The sequence below is a fragment of the Euprymna scolopes genome, chromosome 21 (assembly GCF_053919585.1).
Source record: "Euprymna scolopes isolate OS-2025 chromosome 21, ASM5391958v1, whole genome shotgun sequence".
NCBI classification, from domain to species: domain Eukaryota; kingdom Metazoa; phylum Mollusca; class Cephalopoda; order Sepiida; family Sepiolidae; genus Euprymna; species Euprymna scolopes.
The window spans coordinates 55,139,358-55,161,920 of record NC_136502.1 but is presented as its reverse complement, the minus strand read 5'-3'; the positions used below and the strand labels follow the sequence as shown (position 1 = coordinate 55,161,920).

The window sequence follows — 22,563 nt, the reverse complement described above, 5'->3', positions numbered from 1 at the left end:
TTAAAATCAAAACAATTGAATTAAAAAAAAAAAAAAATACGTATTTATGTTACCGTGCTAAAATAATGTTATTATTTAGAAAGCCATTCCTAACATGGGAAGGGGAAGGCTTTTTGTAATTATGTACTATCAACGAACCATTTAATTAAAAAAAGATATCGTAAAACTTGAATTTAACTTAAAACTACTATTTAAAAAATAGCAGGGTAACATAATTACATAAACACCAAAATAACAATTAAAACGTCCTTTTTTGAAAGCCAATATGCAAATTACGTAACTAAATTAAATTAATATCACACACACACACACATATATATAATATATATATATATATATTACAGATTTCGTATATATTATTCTAGTGTCGTGATTTCAAAAGTAAAAAAAAAAAAAAAAAAAAGTATTTGGGTGCCGTCAGCTAGAATCGAAACCGGAAGCAAAACTGTAGTATCAAAGCTGGTAACGTTACCACTGTAGCAACGTGACACGCATATGAACTGGTTAAAATTCAAATTAAAAATAAACTTAGATGAATGTACAAAATGTATGATTGGTTTAATTTTTACCCATTTTTGACCTCTTAAAAACTATTTTAACCAGCTAAAGACCCATAAAAAAAAAAAAAACAGTCCATAAAAAAACCCCAATCATTTGAAGCCCCTAGCGACACTCTGCAACTTTTAGTTTCGGGAGGGATAGAGTTTGAAAATATGGAGACAGACAGACATAGTGCCTTTTATATATTAGGTATATATAATAATGGCGCGTCTATTATATAAAACTGAATTAATTGGATATTAGAGTGTATTAACTTTATGTGCGAGAAATTAACCAAACTTTTGTATTCATTTGGGTTCTAATTATAACTGATTATGCAGTGGACAGGTAAGAAGACACGGATGCTGCAGACAGGTGAATGAAGTGTGCTTGCATGATGACTCTCCATAAATGGTAAGATGAAAAAAAGAAATGGAAGCCGTTTTCGTTTTAAAGAATTCCATGCACTAACGGATTTCAAAGATGTTGCTTCTATTTTACACACAGGCTCACTTTTTGCAACGAATACCGTTTTAGAAGGGCAAGGTGTATCTCTTAAAAATAGAAAGTTTTATAGTCTCATGTATATACACATCAAGTGATATAACAGTGTTTATATTTCAGTATTTACTTCAAACGCGCTGAATTCGTGAGTAGAGCTTCATAGTAAGAATTTATATTTATGGCAAATAAGCTGCACTGATACGTCCATGTTTCATTTCTGCAGGAAATCATTACTTTTCTCAAATAAAACGTGTAGCTTACTTGCCACAGATATAGTTCCATACTACTAATATAAGAGTGCGTGTGTGTGTTTTAGGTATGTTTAGATATTTTATGTACAGGGTTCACTTCTAAACCAATCATTAATTTTGCAACACGGCTACTAGACGTAGGGGTGGTAATATGAGCTATATTTAGTCCAATTTTGGATGTAAAAATTTTTTGTGAAACTTCAAATACCTTAAATTGTACAAAATTTGCCTAAATATTACTTGCAGAATTTTTCATTTTGATTTCAAATGATGTATTTTCATTAGTGATGGGACGACTCCAATATTTTCCTGATTCCGTACTAAATTACCAATTCCGATTCTTTATAAATCTCTAAATATTTACCATATAAGGCGACCGTCAGATAAGACGAGGAACAAAATTGGAGCAAATTTTAATAAATTTATCATATATCGGTTGTATAAGACGACAGCTAAATAACGAAACCATGTTTGTTTAACCATGGCTAGAGATTGCAACAACCGGTATCTTATGAAATATTGCCTTTTTTTTTTTTTACAGATGATTTAACTTCAAGGGTCGTCTTATATGGCCAAATATACGATACCTATAGAGTTTGTTTTTTTGTTTGTTTGTTTTTTTATTACTGTAAAAACGCATGCTAAATGTGGAGATATTTTCCTAAACGAAAAAAATACACTCGTGGGGAATCATTTATCAATTTTAGTTTTACTACTAGTTAAAAATCAATATTATTTTATAATTATTACCACTAAAGGAAGATTTTGCACAAGTTTTTCCGATTCCGATACCCACAAACGTTCCGATTTTTCCGATAATCGTCCCAGCACTAATTTTCATAGAAGTTTTCATTATAATACCTTTAATGTATATATTATTTTAAGAAGTGTTTTTCACTATCTAATCGTTTAAATTACAATCGTTTAGAAATCATAACAAATCAAACACTCGTTTATAAATCATAATCAACATAAAACAATTATGTCTTCTTTTCAGAACAATGAATTCAATATGGGGAAAAAAAAAAAAGAAAATTCGCACAATTTTCTTATTTCAATTCAAGCTAGGCTGAAAAGCTGCTGAAACAGCTCGCAATATCAACAAAGCGTTTGACCCACCAACCACTACTGAACCCACAGCACAATAGAGGTTTAAGAAATTTTGTGGCGGCAATAAGAGTCTTGAAGATGATGAGTGTAGTGGTCGGCCATCAGATGTTGACGATAAATCAAGAGCCTTAGTCGAAGCCAATTTACGAACAACTGTTAGGCATAACATTTCCAGCCACTTGAGAGATTGAAAAGATAAAAAAAAAACTTGATAAATGGGTGCCTCACCAATTGAATGACAACTAAAAGAAACGCCGTTATGGCATCTTCCCTCGTTTTATGCAACAAAAACGACCAGTTTCTCGATCACATTGTGACTTGCGATGGAAAGTGGGTTCTTTATGACAACCAGCTATGCTGAGCTCAGCTCAGCTTAGTGTTTAGATGCCAATGAAGCTCCATGACACTTTCCGAAGCCAGAGTTGCACCAAAAGAAGGTCATCCATTATAGATTTTTAATGTAGACAAAACCATTACGGCGGGGGAACAAATGGATGAAATGTAACAGAAACTTCGACAATAACACCCAGCATTAGTCAACAGAAAAAGCCCAATTTTCCTCCATGATAATGCCTGACCGTACGTTGCTAAACCAACCCTGCAGAAGTTGAATGAATTGGTCTATGAAACTGCTTCATCCGCCATACTCTCCAGACCTCTCACCTACCAACTACAACTTTTTCAAGCATCGCGACAACTTTCTCCATAAGAAATGCTAAAAAAAATCTAAGTGATATCAAAAACGTCTTAGCAACTTCATCGCCACCAAAACACAAGATTTTTACATTACTGGCATAAATACACTTGTTTTGCATTGGCAAAAGTGTGTCGATTCTGATGGTGCTTATTTCAATCAATAAATTTTTGTTTGAGCCGAGATATGTTCATCTGAATTTAAAAGTTAAAAACCACAAGAACTTTTTGTCAACCTGATATCAGCAAATATTCCACAGGTTTCAATTTCGCTAGAGTATTTTAAAGGTTTTTTTTAGATAAATAATATAGACACAACCTCCCGTTTAAAAATTAAAATATTTCAGATTTGCATTGAATCCATAGTTAATTGAAATAAAATTTACAAGGTTTCAAGTTTTCCTCTTTTACCTCTTGAGCTTTAAATTTTAGAGAATTTAAAGAATCAAAATGATGTAATTGATTTTGGTCAAAATTGAAATAAGAATTCTAGACATAAGGTTTAGTAACATTCTACCTTGATTTTTAATCTCCGTAAAAAAAAAAAACAAAAAAAAAACGTAAGTGTTGCAAAAGCTTTTGTTTAAAAAATTAATTTTACTCATTTTCGGATGAGTATTTTTCGAGTACCTAAAATTATTCTAGGCAAAGATTAAGGAGATGAGGAGACACCAAACTTAACTTTAACAACTTTAATGTGTAGGTTAGTTTATTTTAAACTAGCAAGATTACTTGGCATTGCATGGGTTACGGATTAAAAAAAAAATGGAAAAGTTGGTGTTTTTTTTAATGTTTAACATTTCTTTTAAAACTTTTACCCACTATTTATTTGTAAATGGTCAACATAATTTTAAGAAAGAACAAAAAAAAAAAGCTGACTGGCAGAGTGAGATAACTTCAGTTCTGTTGTTGAAACAATTACCTGTAAGAATTTAAAAAAAAAAGGGGGCTCTCTTCTATATGAACTAAGTTAGTTCTTGTAACTCGAAAGGAAATATATACATATGTCTATATACCTATAAAGTTAAGCTTTTTTTCTCACTCTGGCTTTGATAATAAAAGCCTACTTTTTCTATTTAAAAATTATTAAAACGAACTTCTTAATATTACTCAGTCATTGATATGTGGGCGATTACATGAAGGTTAACTAATTTGCATATTCTTTTGAAAAACGAGAGTTAATTACTTATTTTTATGGTTTCTTATTAGACGATTGATTTCACTTCACTATTATGGGGAATTCTATTTATGCATAGTTTCTACATTCTGCATAATTGTGTAGAATTTAGATTAAAACATTCTAGCACACAGAAATGTATATATATATATATATATATATATATATATATATATATATATAGAGAGAGAGAGAGAGAGAGAGAGAAAGAGAGAGAGAGAGATATAGATAGATAGATAGACAGATATGTATGTATGTATGTATGTATGTATGTGACCTTGGTGTGTATGCAAAAAGTCTCTACTAAACTCCTCTCTGAATATTTGGTCTACACAGTTGAAATTTGATATGTAGGGTATTTGGACCTGTAGCACACTTTCAATTTACTTTTTAGCCGGTAAAATTGCTAACAGGTCAAAATTAAAAAAAAAAAAAACACACTGACTTTGGCCTGTCTTAAGTTGACTACACCCGTTTTTTTTTTTTTTTTTTTTGCACATGCACTAATTAAAAGTTATAGATCAAACAACGTCCTTTTTCGTTTTGTATACGTATGGATTTAGATCATAACTTATCAATGAGGCTAGAGAGCTATATGTTTTAATTTTAATTCTAGCTGATGGCACACAAGTCATTTTTTTTACTTTTGAAATTACTATGATATATTAGGTACAATATAATAATTGATGCAGAATTGACTCCATAATAATACAAATCTGTATTAATCAAGATATAATATTTAAGTGTATTTTATGACTGGGCATTGCCGGGGCACCTGCTAGTATATATATATATATATATATATATATATATATATATATATATATATATATATATATATATGCCCAGACACACACGTCTTCACTTGTATATAGATAACTAGCTGTATTTATTTGACGTTGCCCGGGTCAAGATCTTGGAGAAAAATAATTAAAAAATGTTTACAATTTCTTTTCTAATAGGATTTTTATCACTTTCTTATTTTCTGACTAGCAGATCTACCCGGGACTAAAGTGTAACATTTCTATGAAAACTTCTCTCTACCCATCTCTATATCATTCCTCCCTCCTCATCTACTTTCTCTGGGCATACCACACACAACTCTTTATATAGATTCTTCGAGGAATTAATCAGCATTTTCTTTCCAAATTAATACATAAGAACATTGAAAATGGCTGAAAACTGACCCCTTCCTTTACAAAACCGAATTCAGTTGGCCTTAAAGAATAAGCATGGTTTGAAAATTTTTTGATATTACTCATCTGAAGCAACGCTGATCAAGAATATTCTAACTTTGTTAGCTTTTGTTTTGTAGTTTTTTCTTTTAGCTGGACACACACACACACACATACGGACACCTGCCCTTCATATAATAGATTCCAATAAATATTCAATTAATCTATTATATAAATCTCAAACGTCTGTTAGTATGTGCGTATGTTTGTATAAGGGTTGCGGAGTCGGATGGTAAAAGTCCGACTCCAACTCCTAGAATTCCTAGGAGTTGGATTCCAACTCCTATGTAGAAATCTATTCTGCAGATCCATATACCAGCCTCCCACACCTATTCAGCAAACATTTCATAAATAATTTTCATGTACATTATTTTTTACGTTTCACATTCACTGGTATGATAAATATTCTCACATATACACTCAACCAGCTTTATAGAATAAGTGAAGATAACAAATAGATGAAAAATTTACAATTAAATTTTATTATGCTATCAGTTCAAAAGGGAATACAATATTTAGGGATAGGGAAACCACTTTAGGCCATGCCCTTTCGAAGCCAAATGCTTTTATCAGAGAAGGGGAGTAAAGACACATTATATAGAGAAGAAATTTTCTTTTTGAAGATAATATTGCCTTTATAGAAAGAGGATCAAAGGAAAAGTAGGAAAAAGCTATAAACGACTATAGTAGCAGGAGTTGCTTCTTATTGATTTAGGCCCATATTTTTTTTTGGATTAGATTGTAATTCCAGCTCGATCCCAGACTAATCCAATTGCCAAATTCCATTTGATTCAGGAACTAGATAACTTTCGGATTACAATCCGATTGTTATCCAATATAATCTCACTCAAAGACGGAATTTTCATGGATCCTGTGTGACATCACAACCAAAACAAAAACAACTGTCCAGACAGGATTTGCAGGGATCTGACAGACATTGATGATGCAGTACAAAATATGATAGACATTGATGATGCAGTACAAAATATGATAGATCTCCAAAAATAAAAGCAAAACTATACAAAAACTGCTAAATTGTGCAACTAGTAAAACCAAACAGGAAAACCATATAAAAAATAAATTTATTAAACTTAAGGAGTCAGAGTCGGATAAAAAAAATTCTGACTCCAACTCCTAGTACTCTTAGAAATCCAACTCAGACTAAAACCTCCGACTCCGCAACCCTGGTTTGTATGTCTCGCTAAAAGTTTCGGCACACACAACCAACACTGGACAAAATTGGTATCATTTGAAAGCTCAGTCTCTCAGCAGACAAAATCAAAAAATTAGCGAAAAACATTTATTCTTTCACCGTCAACTGAGATTAATTCTTTGGCAGTCAACCAGACAACTTTTTTGAAGGGAGATAATTTTTCACATCCCTGTTTTTCGCAAATCATGCACGTGTAATAAAACTATATTTAAAAACCTTATTTTGCAACGTCATGTCATTAGCACTGGTGGCTGTATAGGCAAACATGTTTGCTCGTAAATTTTTCACTTTTTTTCCTCTTTTATATTTCATGTTTGAACCCTGTTGCTGCTGCCCCCCCCCCCCAACACGGGCACTCCCTGCTATTTTGATTGAAAGAAAAGTTGTTTTGATTCCTTTATATATTTTATTTAGGGGAGAAGGGGTCCAGCGCATGGGCAACAAATAGTGCTCAATATACAGAGAATAGCTTCTTTTTGTATCCCTTCTGCCAAAATATATGGTGGGGAGGTTGTTACATATTTCTTTTATTTTGGGGTGATTCCGTTCTTTTATTTTTTAAATTGTTGTGGGTGTACCGATGAAAATGCTCAATATCCTTAGTATAGCACGTGTGTCCAATCCAGATTTCATGTCCACCCAGGTAATGCCAGGTAACCATGCTAGTCTTCTAAAATATAAATCTCACCTGTCTCTTTAAATGTATGTATGTATGTTTGCCTAAAACTTTCGACAGAGGCAACAGATTTTCACAAGATCGGTATGGTTTTGAAGTTCAATCCTTTGGGTGACAAATATCGAAAAATTGGCTAAAAACATTAATTCCTTCATCGACAACTTGGCACATCTCTACAAGGAGGGGTTGTTTTTTTTTCACCAATATTTTTTAAAGTCATCCTCTCTTTTCGATTGACTAGCCTTAATTTAAACCTTTGCCACTTCCAGTTTGCTGATGGATGCAATGGCAAAGACATCACATTTTTTTTATTTTTCACAATCTTTTCTTCTTCCGCGGTACAGGTTCGAGCTTGCCTGGCTACTACCACTTTTGCTTTTTCGCTCAACACACATCTTCAAACACCTAGGCTAGTCTATTATATAAATTTCAACTGTGTGTTTGCGGCGTGTTTGTATGTCTGCCAAAACTTTTTGACACACGCAACGAACACTGACAAAATCAATATCATTAGAAAGATCAAACTTTCGGATGACAAATATCCAAAAATTGGCCAAAAATATTAATTCTTTCACCATCAACTGGGCCGTTCTTTGTAAGGAAGGGTCAGTTTTTGCGTCAACAGTTTTTCAAAGTCATTTACGCCTTGTGATCTCAACATGTTTTAAATGCATTATTTCGAAAATTCATAACATCATAAGTTTGGTGTGGGTCAGACGACTACGCTTCCTTTTTTTCACTTCCTTTTCCTCTTAGCGTTACAGGTTTGAGCCTGGCTACTGCAGCTAATTTTTTTTTTTTTTTTTTTTTTTGCACTCACACGGATACTCACTGCTATTTTCATTTTTTTTTTAAGGGGTTGGTTAATTTTTTTTCTTTCTTTGCGCTCACAAGGTACACACTCGATTGAAAAAATTTTTTTATGGTTGGGTTGCTCAGTAGTTTATTATACCACTTCTCCACACCCAGGCAACACCAGGTACCTCCACTAGTCTATTATATAAAGGAAAGATTCTGTGTTTGTGTTTGTATATCTGTAAAAACTTTCATCACCTGCATCCACCTGGCTCGAAACTGGTACCATCTGAAAGATCAACGCGCCGGATGCATAATATGCAAAAATTAGAAAAAGAAAGATTAATTCTGTGGAGGTCTACTGGATCAGTTTTTGGAAGGGGCCCCCCTTTATCGCATCACCGTTTTCATAAGTCACGCATGCTTCAATGACTAAAACTATGTTTAAAAAGCTTATTTTCAACATCATATCACAAGCAATCGTGGCCATGTGGGCAAATCCGTTTGCCGTAACTTTTTGCCTTCTTCATCTCTTTCGCGTTTCATCTTCCAGCCTGGTTGCTGCGGCTCATTTTGTTTTTTCAAGTCACACGTGCACTCCCTGTTTTTTTGATTGAAATAAAAGTTGTTCTGATTCATTTAATTATTTTCCAACACACAGACAACAAAAGTGCTCAATATCCAGAGAATAGCTTCTCTTCGTATCTCTTCTGCCGAAATAACTGGTGGGGTGGTTGTCACATACTTCTTTTTTGGGGGACGATTATATTTTCATGCTTTTATCTGTTCTTTTATTTTTGAAATTGTTGTGCGGGTATCAGTGAAAGTACTCAATATCCTTAGTATAGCAGGTGTGTTCAAACCAAACTTCATATCAACCTGAGCAACACCAGGTATCCATGATAGTACGTCTATAGAGACAATGATGCAGTTTTATGCAGGGTTGCGGAGTCGAATGTAAGAGTCTGATTCCAACTCCTAAAATTCCTAAGATGTAGACTCCGACTCCCAACTCCGACACCTTTAACCCTATGTGGAAATTTATTCTGCAGATCCATATACCAGCCTCCCACATCTATTCAGCATGCATTTTATAAATACTTTTCATGTATATTTTTTTTACGTTTAACATTCACTTGTATGATAAATATACTCACATATAAACTCAACCAGCTTTATAGAATAAGTTAAGATAACAAATAGATGAAAAATTTACAATGAAACTTTATTATGCTTTCAGTTCAAAAGGGAATAAAAGATTTAGGGATAAGGAAACCATTTCGAAGCCAAACACTTATCAGAAGAGGGGAGTAAAGACAGTTATATAGAGAAGAGATTTTTTAAAGATAATATTGCCTTTATGGAGATCAAAGGAAAAACAGGAAAACGCTATAAAAGGCTATAGCAACATGGGTTGCTTCTTATTGATTAAGGCCCGTTTTTTGTTTGGGGGGAGGGGGGTAAGATTCTAATTCCGGATCGATCCTGGACCAAACCAATTGCCAAATTCGATTTGATTCAGGAACTGGATAACTTTCGGATTACAATCTGATTGTTATCCGATGTAATCCACGGTGATCTCACTCAAAGACAGAATTTTCATCGATCTTGTGAGACATTGCAACCAAAACGAAAACAGCTGTCCAGACAGGATTTGCAGGGATCTGATGAACCGAAATATCTTGATGAAGTAGAAGCATTGCAGTACAGTACAAAATATTATATATCTCCAAAAATAAAAGCAAAACCATACAAAAACTGCTAAATTGTGCAACTTCTTAAACCAAACAGGATAACCACATAAAAAAATGAATTTATTGGACTTAAGGGATCAAATAAAAAATTCTCACTGATTCTCAGTACTCTCAGAAATTTGACTTCAACACTGGCTTAAACCTTTGACTCTGCAACCTTGGTGTTACGTCAACGTAGGAACTGTACACACTATTATTCACAAGGAACTGAAGATGTGGAAGATTTGCACAAAGTTTGTCCCAAGAGTGCAGTCCACAACTCCATCCTTGTCACAGGTTATTTGACTAAGATGGTCATCAAGACAGATCCTCACCCTCCATATAGTCCAGACCTTGCTCCCTGTGACTTCTGGTTATTCCCTAAGCTCAAGGGAAACCTTAGAGGCTGTCATTATGAGACAATTGAGATGAAAGAGGCTTTAACGAGGGTCATTGACATGCTCACATAAGAGGATTTCCACGGGCTTTCCAGAAGTTGTTGGAACGATACAACACGTGCATTGCAGCCAAAGGAGATTACTTTGAAGGGGTCTAAAGTTTCATGTGTGTACTATAATAAAAGTGCCCATACGAAAAAAAGTCTAAAAACTGATTGAAGGCATCTCATATAATTTGGAATGTGTTAAAAATATGGCGACTCCAGTGCGGGTTGTCAATCAAATTTGATTTAGCTCAGATATTTATAAAATCCCAACCATGTCAAAGCAATCGAAGTTAACAGGTACAAAAGGTCAAACCTACCCGACTGACACCAGGATTTCTAAAACAATGACATTTCTCTTTGTTTTAATATGTAACTCTCTTCCTTATCTCTTTCGTTTTCATCATCATCATGAGAAAAGGAGATAATTAGTTGAAATTGGGATTCTGTTGGCAACATGTTTCTTCAAGATTAGAAGAAATCTAGTTTATAAAGAAAATGTGCACTTATTTTATACAGCGTTCAATTCAAGTAGGAATGAACCCTGCCAGTAATGACACACAGAACTCAAAATGAAAACTGATCAAGTAGACATGTCAAGTCCATGATGTAAGGGATGTTTTATCGTTTATCATTTAGCTCTCAGAAAGCTGATTGCCATGCCCAGGACGCAATAAACCGTCCCAGAAATGTCCCCCACAACACAAACATGCCGAACAAACGAGCTGTCATACAATTGGGGATTTTTACCAATAAGAGAAAATTAGTATTCTACATGTAGGTTTTACTGACAAAGAAGTGACATATATTTTATGTTAACATTCAATTGTGAATAGTAAACTCAACTACAGCAGTAATTAAACATGATACAAGAGTAGCATTTTACTTAATGGAAAAATAACAATGAGATTCCAGTGTGTGTGTAATTACAATACCTGGATTTTTTTTTTCTTTTTAAAATATTTTAGACTTTAGAGTGCAGGTTTACAATAAAATAATAAGCCTAAGGTATTCAATTTTTTACTTTTCTTTTAAAGAAATAAAAAAAATAAAAAATTGTCTCCACTTTAGAAATACAAACAAAATGCTAAAACGTTCTGTCAGACGATACACGGTCAAAATATGATCAATAAACGCTTTCTAGTGAGGAAGTGGGCTATATTTATATAGTAAAGTGAACTTTAAGTTAACATTTTTTTTTTTTTTAATTTCCAGTTATTTCCAGGTGTTCACGTATAATCACAGCAAAAATAAAATCTCATTTTATTCTTGACTAATGGCAAAGTATCTGTTAAGATACTACACTTTATCTTTCCTGTCCTTAATGAAGGAGAAACCCTTCTATTCTGAAGTAATCTTAATTTTATTCGCAATTCAAGAGTATATATATATATATTATATTTAGTAAGATGGATTTATTCCACATTAAAAACCGATCTTGTGTCTAACTTTGCTCTCGTGGGGCGGCAAGTAAATAGAATGGGAACAAAAGAGAAAATTCTCGCATACTAGGCAACAAACAGTTACTACTTGTTACAATCAAGAGCTATACACTGGAAAATTGTTGTAAACCTAAAATGCAAAACTTGATGACTAAGTTATGAACACTTAAGATAATAAAAAAACCTGTTTTTCCTGAATTGAAGTTTTAAGCATGAAATATCAAAGCAGGATTGTCGAAAATATGCATGCGCTTGCGCTTACAACAATGGCCATCATTTTTAACATAAGAAATTACAATTATTTATTTGTGGAAAATGTAAATGCGATATTCGTTTTCAGTATACCCGATAACCTATTGAAAAAATGTTAAGGTGGAAACCAAGTAAAAATTTACCCAAACTTCATAGTGTCACGAACAGTTGGAAAAATTGAATTAAGAAAAGATGCAATTGGCTGACTTGTTTGCAAAGAAATCGAAATCCATTATGATGGATTTTATTTCGTAATTCAATAATTTTTTTTTAGATAGAATTCTTAGTACTTATACACTTATGTTACCGTGCCGAAATAATAACGTTAAAGCCAGTCTTAACATGGAGAGAGGAGTGTATTTTGTAATCAGTCTGTACTTTTAACTAACAATTTAATATAAAAAGGCATACGTCGATGTCGGAATACCCTGGCCAAAAATCAACGATTCGAGTTTTAAGTTTTATATGTGCGGACAATTTTTTTAATAGAGATTTGGCCAGGGTATTCCAACATCGACGTGAGGCCGGAAGCCCCTATAGCGAAATGCGTATCGGCTCCGATGTTGTACGCAGCGCATTTAAGGGAGCATTTATTCTGAAAAGGAAAGAATTTTGGCGTGTGTGGCCTTTTTTTTTTTTTTTTTAACTTTGCGCTTTTCGGATTATTTTGTTATTATATGTTTGGGGGCTATATTTTTGGGGGACCGGAGATTCTTCACATAGGGACGGGAGGGTGTTGTGTACCTATTCTGTACTTTCACCTAACAATTTAATAAAATCATATCGTAAAACTTTAATAAAACTTGAAAATACTATTTAAAAAAAAAAAAAAAAAAAAGCGCGGATCAATAAGTGCACTAGCACCAAATAAAATTTCACTGTTTTTCGATGTGAGAAAAACACCAACGACATTCCGTGACAGGTCGGTACACGATGAAGGTTTTTGTTTATTTTTGTTTGCACAAGGGTATTTTTATTTTTTTTAGATTAGGTCCACCTCCACAATTTTTTTGAAATGGCGACTAATATAGGTTTTCGACTATGCTGAATACGGAAATCGCATTGAATTTTTGCAGAAATAAGTAGTTACCGAGATATAAAAATTTGTATTATGCATTGTATTCTTTGGTGGCCATCTTTGTTACGCGCGTACGCGCCATAAACAAATCTACGTGCGTAACAAAGATGGCCGCCAAAGAATACAATGCATAATACAACGTATTATATATCGATAACTACTTATTTTTGCAAAATTTCAATGCGATTTCCGTATTCAGCATAGTCGAAAACCTATAAAAATCGTCATTTAAAAGAAAATTGTGGGGGTGGACCTAATCTAAAACTTTACCGGCACAAGTACTAATCTGGACTTGCACCAATTTTCCTGTTAATAATTACCTGTAACTATAATCTTCGACCAAACAAAAATGAATAAAATAAAACAAAAAATAACAAAATAATCCGAAAAGCGCAAAGTGCAAACCAAAATAAAAAAAAAGGCCACATACGCCAAAATTCTTTCCTTTTCAGAATAATGTAAGCTCCCCCAAACGCGCTGCGCTGCGTACAACATCGGAGCCAATGCGTATTTCGCAATGGGTGTCTGACTGCCTGACTTGAATTTAATAAAATAGTACGGTAACATAAGTCCATAAGCATCGAATATTTTTTAAACTTCATTTTTTATTAATATCATTAATGTAAAAAAAAAAGAGAGAGAGAGAGAATACGCGTCACGTAGAGCCTGAGAGGCGAGTGGCAGATAAATTTTATTACGAACTGTAGTTGGAGAGTAAACACCAAGAAACGTATTTTGACACTCACAAAAATAACGAAAAGTCGGCCTAAAAAACGTACAAAATTATGACTACATAATTTATCAACAAATCTGACACTAAAAATACGTTTTCAAGTGTGTGGTATCAAAAGTTAAGCATTAAATTGCAAAACGAATGTTTGAAGGAGGAGGAGGAGGAAAACTTTTTAAAGGGGTTTTAGTGGGGCTTCATTCTTAGTAGCAGTTGATGGGGTTTTTCTCCTTACTCTCTCAACGCTGCTCGCTGCTATGTCGGATGTGGGGGTAATACTAAAACAAAAAGGATTTGACCTATGCTAAGTTTTAGAAGATTAAAATTTCTAATTAAAAAAAAAAAATTAATCATAGAAACAGATTAGTTTTAAATCAGGTAATATAGCCCCACCCCCAAAGGTATTTTTTTTCAGCCCGTAAATAGAAGTATCGTCGTCATTAACTGTCACTAGACCAGTCGTGACTCGTTGGGTCAGTATTTATATGTAATTTTGGTGCGTATGCACTTATTGAACCGAACCGCGCTATCTTGAAAATAGTATTTTCGAGTTAAATTAAAGTTTTACGATATCTTTTTATTAAACTGTTAGGTGAAAGTACAGAATAGTTACAAAACACTCTCCTCCCCCTGTGTTAAGAATGGCTTTCTAAATAACGTTATTATGTCAGCGCGGTTCAATAAGTGCATAAGAATGGACATCGTGTTTATTGGCCTTCGGGCTAAGATCACAGTGTAGTATTTGTTCTGATGCTACACTTCTTCACCTTTTCTGTTCTCGGTCCGTGGAAGAGAAATCCTTCATGACCAACACAATTTTTATTTTTGTTCCTATCCAGAATGCCCCTTTTTGGGTAGCTGGATTTTTCCCACATTAAAAACCGACCTTGTGTCTAACTCTGCCCTCGTGGGGAGCCAAGTAAATAAGAACTCTAACAATGGTTGCTAATCAAGTTTTCATAAGTTTTACAAAGTAAAAGGATTTCACCGAGTTCAGGTGCATTGTGATGTCATAAAATATCCCCTATTTATTATTTTTCTCATTCGACAGACATTCATTCTCTTTATTCTCTGATAATTTTTCACGTCAGATGATGTGTGTGTACGCTGTGTACGGTGACAATCAACCAAGAGATTAACATTTTAGTACAGTAATATAGATGTAAAACTGTTTTAAATGTATTTAAAGAATATAAATACGCTTACTAAATAGTAATACCAATAATAAATTTAAAAAAAAAATGAAAGGAAATTTACCCCGAAATAAGACTACTTTTTATTGGAGAGAATGAGGTTAGATGCTTGTAAGTAGTAGCACTAGTAGTAAGTAATCCATTTCGCACCGAGTGAAGGGGAGGGGTACTAATGTACCTTTTTTTTGGGGGGGGGATCAGGATTTGCTTCTTTCTTTTTTTAAAGATACTTGGCTAGGAATTTCTAAAAAATATGCCAAATTAGACTGACCGATTTTTGATAAGTAGTGCTTAAATACAAGCACACACACACACACGTTTATATATAAGGGATTCCCAATCGGGTTCCACAGAAGCTCTAAAAATTTTATCTATTTTCTACTTTTTTTTTTTTTTTAATATTTTTTTCTAGTACATGTACGTGTACCTATTGAAAAATTCAAAATTTCTGTCTAAATTTTTTTTATAAATATAACAAAATTTATTCATTGTTAGTTTTTTCTTTTTACTAAACTACATTTAAAAAAAAGAATTACATATGCATAATGTGGGTCCAATAAACGATAAAATATTTCATTTCAGGGGTTTACAAGCAATGTAATGTTGGGAACCCCTAAATTTTAGGCCCTAAAGAAATATGAAATCTGTTAAAAGTGTTTCAAAGTAGATTAAATAACTCAGTATTATTAATATATACTAACGCAGAAATTATATTATGTGTAAATTATTTTAAAAACAAAAAGCTTATTTCGAATAGAGAGATTGCTTTCAAATTTGGTACTGCTGCTGCGGCAGTTTACGGACAGTGCTGAAATAACATTATTTAGGAAGGCATTCTTAACGGAGGGGGGGGCTTTGTTAAGTACCCTGTATTTTTACCTAACAAAAGACACCATAAAATTGAATTTAACTTGAAAACCCTATCTAAACAAAAAAATACGGTCCGTAAACTACAGAACTATCCGATTGTGAATTTTTTTCCGGCTAATTATCAACAGTGTTTATGAATAAGCCAAAAGGAATTCTGGCGGATTTTATTTGGCATTTTTATTTATTTATTTATTTTTAAATAGTCACTCAATTTTAGATAAATAAAATAAAATTTTAAGAAAGTTTAATGCTAACTTAGGTTTATTTTTAGTTTAAAGATTCGCTTGAAGGGAAGATACGGAGTTTTAACGGCGACTCTTGAACTTTTCAGCTTTAAAAGGGCTGCCAAGGGAACAATAATTAAGTTTTATAAAAATTTTGTTCAATTAATAATTTAATGACTAAACAATACAATAATGAATAATTATTCCGCTATTGCTTAGTCCTTAAATTATTAATTGAACAAAATTGTTTTAAAACTAGAACTAATTCGGTTAAGATAATGTTGTTTCAATGGCAGCCATCTTAAAGCTGAAAAGTTCAAGATAATCAATTTAAAACAAAAATCAGTCATAACGTTAAATAAAATTAAACTATAATAATAATAATAATAATAATAATAATAATAATAATAATAATAATAATGTTCATTATTAAAATAATTCTAATGAGTTTAGAAGGATTAACGACTTTAATTGGATTAAAATTGTAGGTACTCTTAAAAGGGGAGGGTACTTTACTTTGCAGAGATGAGATTCAGGTTTAAAAAAGAAAGAATTATCTTGATTTTGAAATAAGATATAGGGTTTGTATTACTGTACACATAGATTCGAAAAAGTTGTCAAAAAACAAATATATAACAAATAAATGTTATCAAAGGCAAGATAAGTTACTTTTCTACCAAACTGGATATAATTTTCGTGTTTTTATTCAATGTAACATGTTTATTCAGCTCGAAAAGCATACAGTGTTTAGCGATGTATTGGAAAATTCAAGATGGCGGCCGATTCTCTCTTTAACACAGTAAGTTTGGAAAAAGGTGTAATAAATAATAAACTAGACAAAATACTGTTAGAAATTCGCTCAGTATATGTTACCGTGACATAACTTGACATATATTCGGTGGTTTTTAATAGTATTTTGTCTAGTTTATTATTTATAACACCTTTTCCTGAACTTACCGTGTTAAAGAGAGAATCGGCCGCCATCTTGAATTTTCCAATACATCGGTAAACACTGTATGCTTTTCGAGCTGAATAAACATGTTAAATTGAATAAAAACACGAAAATTATATCCAGTTTGGTAGAAAAGTAACTTATCTTGCCTTTGATAACATTTATTTGTTATATATTTGTTTTTTGACAACTTTTTCGAATCTATGTGTACAGTAATACAAACCCAAGATATAAATTAGCAGAACTACCTGGCGTTGCCCGGAGTATGGAAAATAAAAACAAATAGGAAAATATGTCTAACATCCATATTATATACACACATATTTAAAGTTATGTATGTGTATACATGTGCATAGGATTCAGTGAATCCTGGGTTCACTCCTAAACTAATTAACCGATCAATATTAATTTGGGAAACGGGGAGGGGGGGGTCAGATGTGAGCTATATTTAGCTTTTTTAGTTTATGCCAAGGTGATAAAAAAAGGGGATGGAAGCCCTTCATGAAAATCCAGGCACCTGGCGATCATGCGTGTTAACTTACTCGAGATTGCTTGTTGTCTACGTCATGAAAACCTCATATGAAATAGACGATGTTAGTCAATTTGGCGATCGCGTCCAGTTATATTTCACGATTTAGTGTTTGTTTCAATATCATCTTTAAATATAATAAGAATATTCGTAAACTGATTTTTTTTCTAAATAATGTTTATTTACAGACATGTTCACAGAAATAATATTAAATGCAACATTAAAAAATTCATTTAAAAAAGTTTACGAGTAATAAAAGCAACATTTTTTCATACAATAAATTGCGCGATAATGAAATGATTGATGAAACAAAAAATCGTGAAACGTAATTGGGTGAAATAAACAATTATTTTTAAAAAATTAATTTTACGGGTATTTGCATTTGTATTTAGTAAAATCAAAGACAATATTAGAACGAAACAAGCAAGAAATTGCGGAACGTAATTGGACGGGGTCGACAAATTGACTAACACCATCTATTTTATATGATGTGTCATGGTGTAGAGAACAGGCAATGATTCCAGTAAGTTTATATGCGTGATCGTCAAATAAACAATGTCTTGAAACAGCTGTAAACGAATTTAATACTTTTGTGTATACTTTTTATTTAGAAGGATCTGAAAATAATTTAAATCGCTAAACTCATTCAATCCATACAAACGGAGCCGCCTTCGGTGCAAGTTCGGATTAGCAGTTAGCACTGATGGTGATAAACAAAAATAAATAAAAACTTTTGTCGTGTACCTATACGTTACAGGAACGAAGATATCATATTCCAAAAATTAGGTAAATCGATCAAGTAGTTTGTTTTTTTTAACTAAGAAAATCAAAATTTGCGATTTTACTACTAAACTGCATTGAAACTGGGGCATATTTTTTACTCTCCACTTCGATTTGAGTTGTCTCCCTTCATTTATTTCATCGGATTCAGTAATGGCCGACAAAAACAATACGATTCGCTTAGTCGTAAAATTTGAACTGCTTGAATAATAAAAAAGTGTTACTTGATCAAATTGCGTGATTTTTGGAATATTTCATCTTCGTTCCGTGACAAGTACGTACAGACATTTCTGTAATTTTATTTCTAAATACCGTCATAATTGCCAGACTGAACTTGCACCCCGCCTTCTTATATTCTGTAATCACATTTGTGTCATTTCGTTTCATAACTATTCAAATATCAACTGTCGTTTACATTCATAGACAAAAAAATGTTATTTTAATAAAAGAAAAAAAAATTAAATTAAAACCACATGAAATTCATTGTTTATTTAGAAATCCGTTGTTTTTTGTTGTTTTTTTTAATAAAGGTTTAGTTTATTTTATCATCGCGAAAGAAAAGATGGAGAAAGAAAACGAATCAAAGAGAGGACAGAGAGACTCTACTCTATAATAGGTACATTTTTAAAGGTACAACAAGCAATGTTATATCAACACAGATAACAGCTGTGTGAAGACATATTAATAAAGCGGGAGTCTTAAAAGGATCAGATTTTACTCCATCTTTTTTTAGACTGTCAAAATAATTCGTGGGATTTCTAAATATGGTTGTTTTTTTTTTCATATATATTTTTCCAGTTATTAAAAAAAATGTACTGTCAAATAGATTTCAAAATCTAAATCTATAACACAAATTTGTTTATATAATATAGTAATTATAGAGTTTTGATGAAAAATATTTCAAGGATTAACAAGATCCATTCAAGAAAAAAAAAAAAAAAAAAAAGGTGAATTTACATTTGATGAAATATTTAGAATTCAATATGTTATGATTCAGTAATTCATATATGTTTCTGCTAAAAAGAAGCATAATCAAAATATATAGTTTTTAAACATAGGTCGGAATCTCACTATAAAGAATAATGAGAGATGATTTAATTTGGTACTGCAGTGAGTGCACTTATTGATCCGTGCTGAAATGATAACATTATTTAAAAAGCCATTCTTAACATGAGGAGGGGAGGGTGTTTTGTACCTATTCTGTACTTTAACCTTCCAATTGAATAAAAAAAAAGCATAAAACTTTAATTAAACTTGGAAATACGATTTAAAAAAATAGCGCGGATCAGTAAGTGCATTAGCACCCTTAATTTTAACTATTATCCAAATTGGTTCTAGTTTTCTAACAATTCAGTTCAATTAATGATTTCATCGCCAAATAATGGCGTAATCCTTACTATTATAGTTTTCTTTAATCATTACATTATTAATTGAACCACGTTGATCGAAAACTAGAAACGATTTGGTTAAAATACCTTGTTTCACTGGCAGTCGTTTTAAAGCTGAAAAGTTCAATATAACCATTTATTTTTTCTTTTATTTTTAATATCTCTCCTCTTATTGGGAATGTATTGACAAGACAGTTTTGTTTTCGACTAATACATTTACAACACAATATATTTTTTGTACATATTTCGCAAAAATTGATCTCTAGTGCTGTAGCGTAATTTCAACATTAAACTAGATTATTTCAGAAGCAAAAGGATGAATTCTCAGGGATGATTTGAGGGGCAGGGGATTCTACCTGATGAAATATTTACAAGAATTTGATGCCTCGGGTTAGATTTTATTTGTAATTGTTGACATGGGGAAAGTGTAGTATCTGCTCTGTTTTCGATCAATGAAGGGGGGGGAATCCTTTTAGATCGAGACATTATTTTATTTTTGTCCCAATTGTGTTTTGGGGAGCTGGCCCCCTCCTTCTGTTATAAACAAATCTTCTAACTCTGCCTTCGTGGGGAGGCAAGTAAAAAAGAAAAGGACAGGGAGATATTCAAAGGAGAATTTATAAACATAAATATAAAGATAGATTGAAATATTGGTGGTTCTACAGAATTTGAACCGAACTGGGTTTTTTTTTTAACCTAACATAAATTTTAGGTTTAGTTTAACAAAAATCGGTTTCATTAGGTTGAAATCCTTAGGTTCTACTACTTCATAAGAAAGAATAATAGGAGGATTTATTTAGATTTTCAAAATAATTCATGATATTCCTAAATGCGGAACTTTTTAAAAAACATACCTTTCATTGAGAATAGAGTAATTTTTATAACAGATCTCTTAAACAAATTGATCTTAATACAGAGTAATTTTAAGAATACTAATTCAGAAAAAGCACAATGATGAATTTACATATATTTCCAGATCTGATGAAATATTTAAAAGCATTTGATATATATTTTTCGAATATATTGGGTTACAATTCTGTTATATTGAACTTTTCAGCTTTAACATGTCCGTCATGGAAATAACATTATTTTAAACAAGTTATAGTTTTATAACAATTTGGTCCAATACACACATACCTCAATTATTAAGGGATTGTTTGGTTATCAATCGAACTAAATTAAACCTAGAAGTAATTTGGTTAAAATGAGGTTTTAGTGACAGCCATCTTAAAGCCAAAAAGTTCAAAATAACCCTTTTATTTAATGTTGACATAACATGGGGTTAAAACAAGACATTCCCAAATAAGTATAATAATACATGAATAAATAAAATAAATAAAATGAAAGATGAAGCGGAAATGGATACTACGAAAGAGGAAGAAATTAGTTTTTTATGATTATGATGATAATGATGATGATACAAATAATAATACTAATACAATACCAATCAGTTAATAAATAATAATAATAATAATAATAATAATAATAATAAAACTATTTATAACTGTTGGTGTTGACGTTGGATTTTTTTTTTTTTTCAAGTTTTTTTTTTAATCCTGTGTGTAGTGTGTGAATATCTGAGCAGAAAAATGTGCGTGTGTCTTACTTGTAGTTCGGCTCGCTCCACCTCCCATTGCGATCGCTCCATTTCGAATCGTGCCCATTCCGTTTGTAAGAAGTGTAAAATTCCGGGCATCGAATACTGTGGCCTCTGGCCAGACTCGTCCGGCTGTTGTTTGGTAACCATTCCTGTCCCAAGTCCGGCAGCACTACCGACGGAGGAGACGACTGCTGGACTAGCTCCTACTACTAGCTGGGCACCACCACCTCCGTGTTGATGTTGTGATCCAGGACCTTCTTCTATCATGTTGCAACGGCCGCCATTACAAGTGGGCCTCCTACCTTCATACTGACTTCTCCTCCTTCTTCGTTCCTTCTCCTGCAGCTGCTGCTGATAGTTTCGGCAGGGTGACAGTAAGAGGAGAAGAAACAAGAGGGGGAGATATTGTTGATAATGTCAGAGCAAGTTGAGAGACGAAGGAGGAAGAGGGGGAGGAGAAGATAGATAAAAATATATAGAGGGAGGGAAAGAGAGTACAGTTAGAAACGAAGAATTCTTCCACTTTTTCACCTTGCTACTACTGTTGATGATAGCACCAGCCGGTGAGAATAATAGTAAGAGGAGAGGAAACAAGACCGGAAAGTATAAGTTAGAGGAAAACTAACAAGAAAGGTAGGGAAAGAGGCTGTTGATAATGTCAGAGGAAGATGAGGAAAAGAGTAAAAAAATATACACAGAGAGTAACAACAGTAGGTTTATGTACGGAGGGTGATTCTTCTACTTCTTGCTGCTGCTGTTGTTGATGATGATAGTGTTAGCAACGTATGAGTAAGAGTGAGAGGAGAAAAATAACGACAAGAAGTAAGAGTAAAAGGAAAAAATAAAAGAGAGTGAGAGAGATTGTTGATAAAGATCAGAGGAGGAGGAGAAGGAAAGCTATCTATACACAGAGGGGTAGAGGGAAACGGTAGTCTGGGACTCGGAGGACCATTTTTTTCCTACTCCTTATTAGTGTTGTTGATGATAGTGTTAGCAGGGTAGAGAGTAAGAGTGAGAGGTGGAGAAGAAAGAGTGAAGAAAAGAAAGAGAGAGAGAGAAGGACTACTGGTAGTGTGTGTGAGAGAGAAAGAGAGAGAACAGTTTAAACTCTCTTTCTTGTTGCTGTTGTTGGCATGAGATGAGAGAGAGAGTGTGT

At 32.8% G+C, this 22,563-nt stretch overlaps 1 protein-coding gene across 15 annotated transcripts in view; it reads right to left on the bottom strand.

Moving 5' to 3' along the window:
• Positions 1 to 22,204, bottom strand: part of LOC145242380 (striatin-3-like) — a 416,873-nt gene extending 394,669 nt beyond the window's left edge. For 14 of the 15 annotated variants that reach the window (XM_080105383.1, XM_080105385.1, XM_080105390.1 and 11 more), the window contains exon 1: positions 21,414 to 22,178. In XM_080105383.1, coding sequence (XP_079961509.1) covers positions 21,414 to 21,674 — 261 coding nt within the window. In that variant the 5' untranslated portion in view covers positions 21,675 to 22,178. Of the gene's footprint in view, positions 1 to 21,413 lie in introns of all 15 variants that reach the window. The other variant, XM_080105396.1, reaches the window with a different exon arrangement.
• Between the last annotated feature and the right edge of the window lie 359 nt (positions 22,205 to 22,563).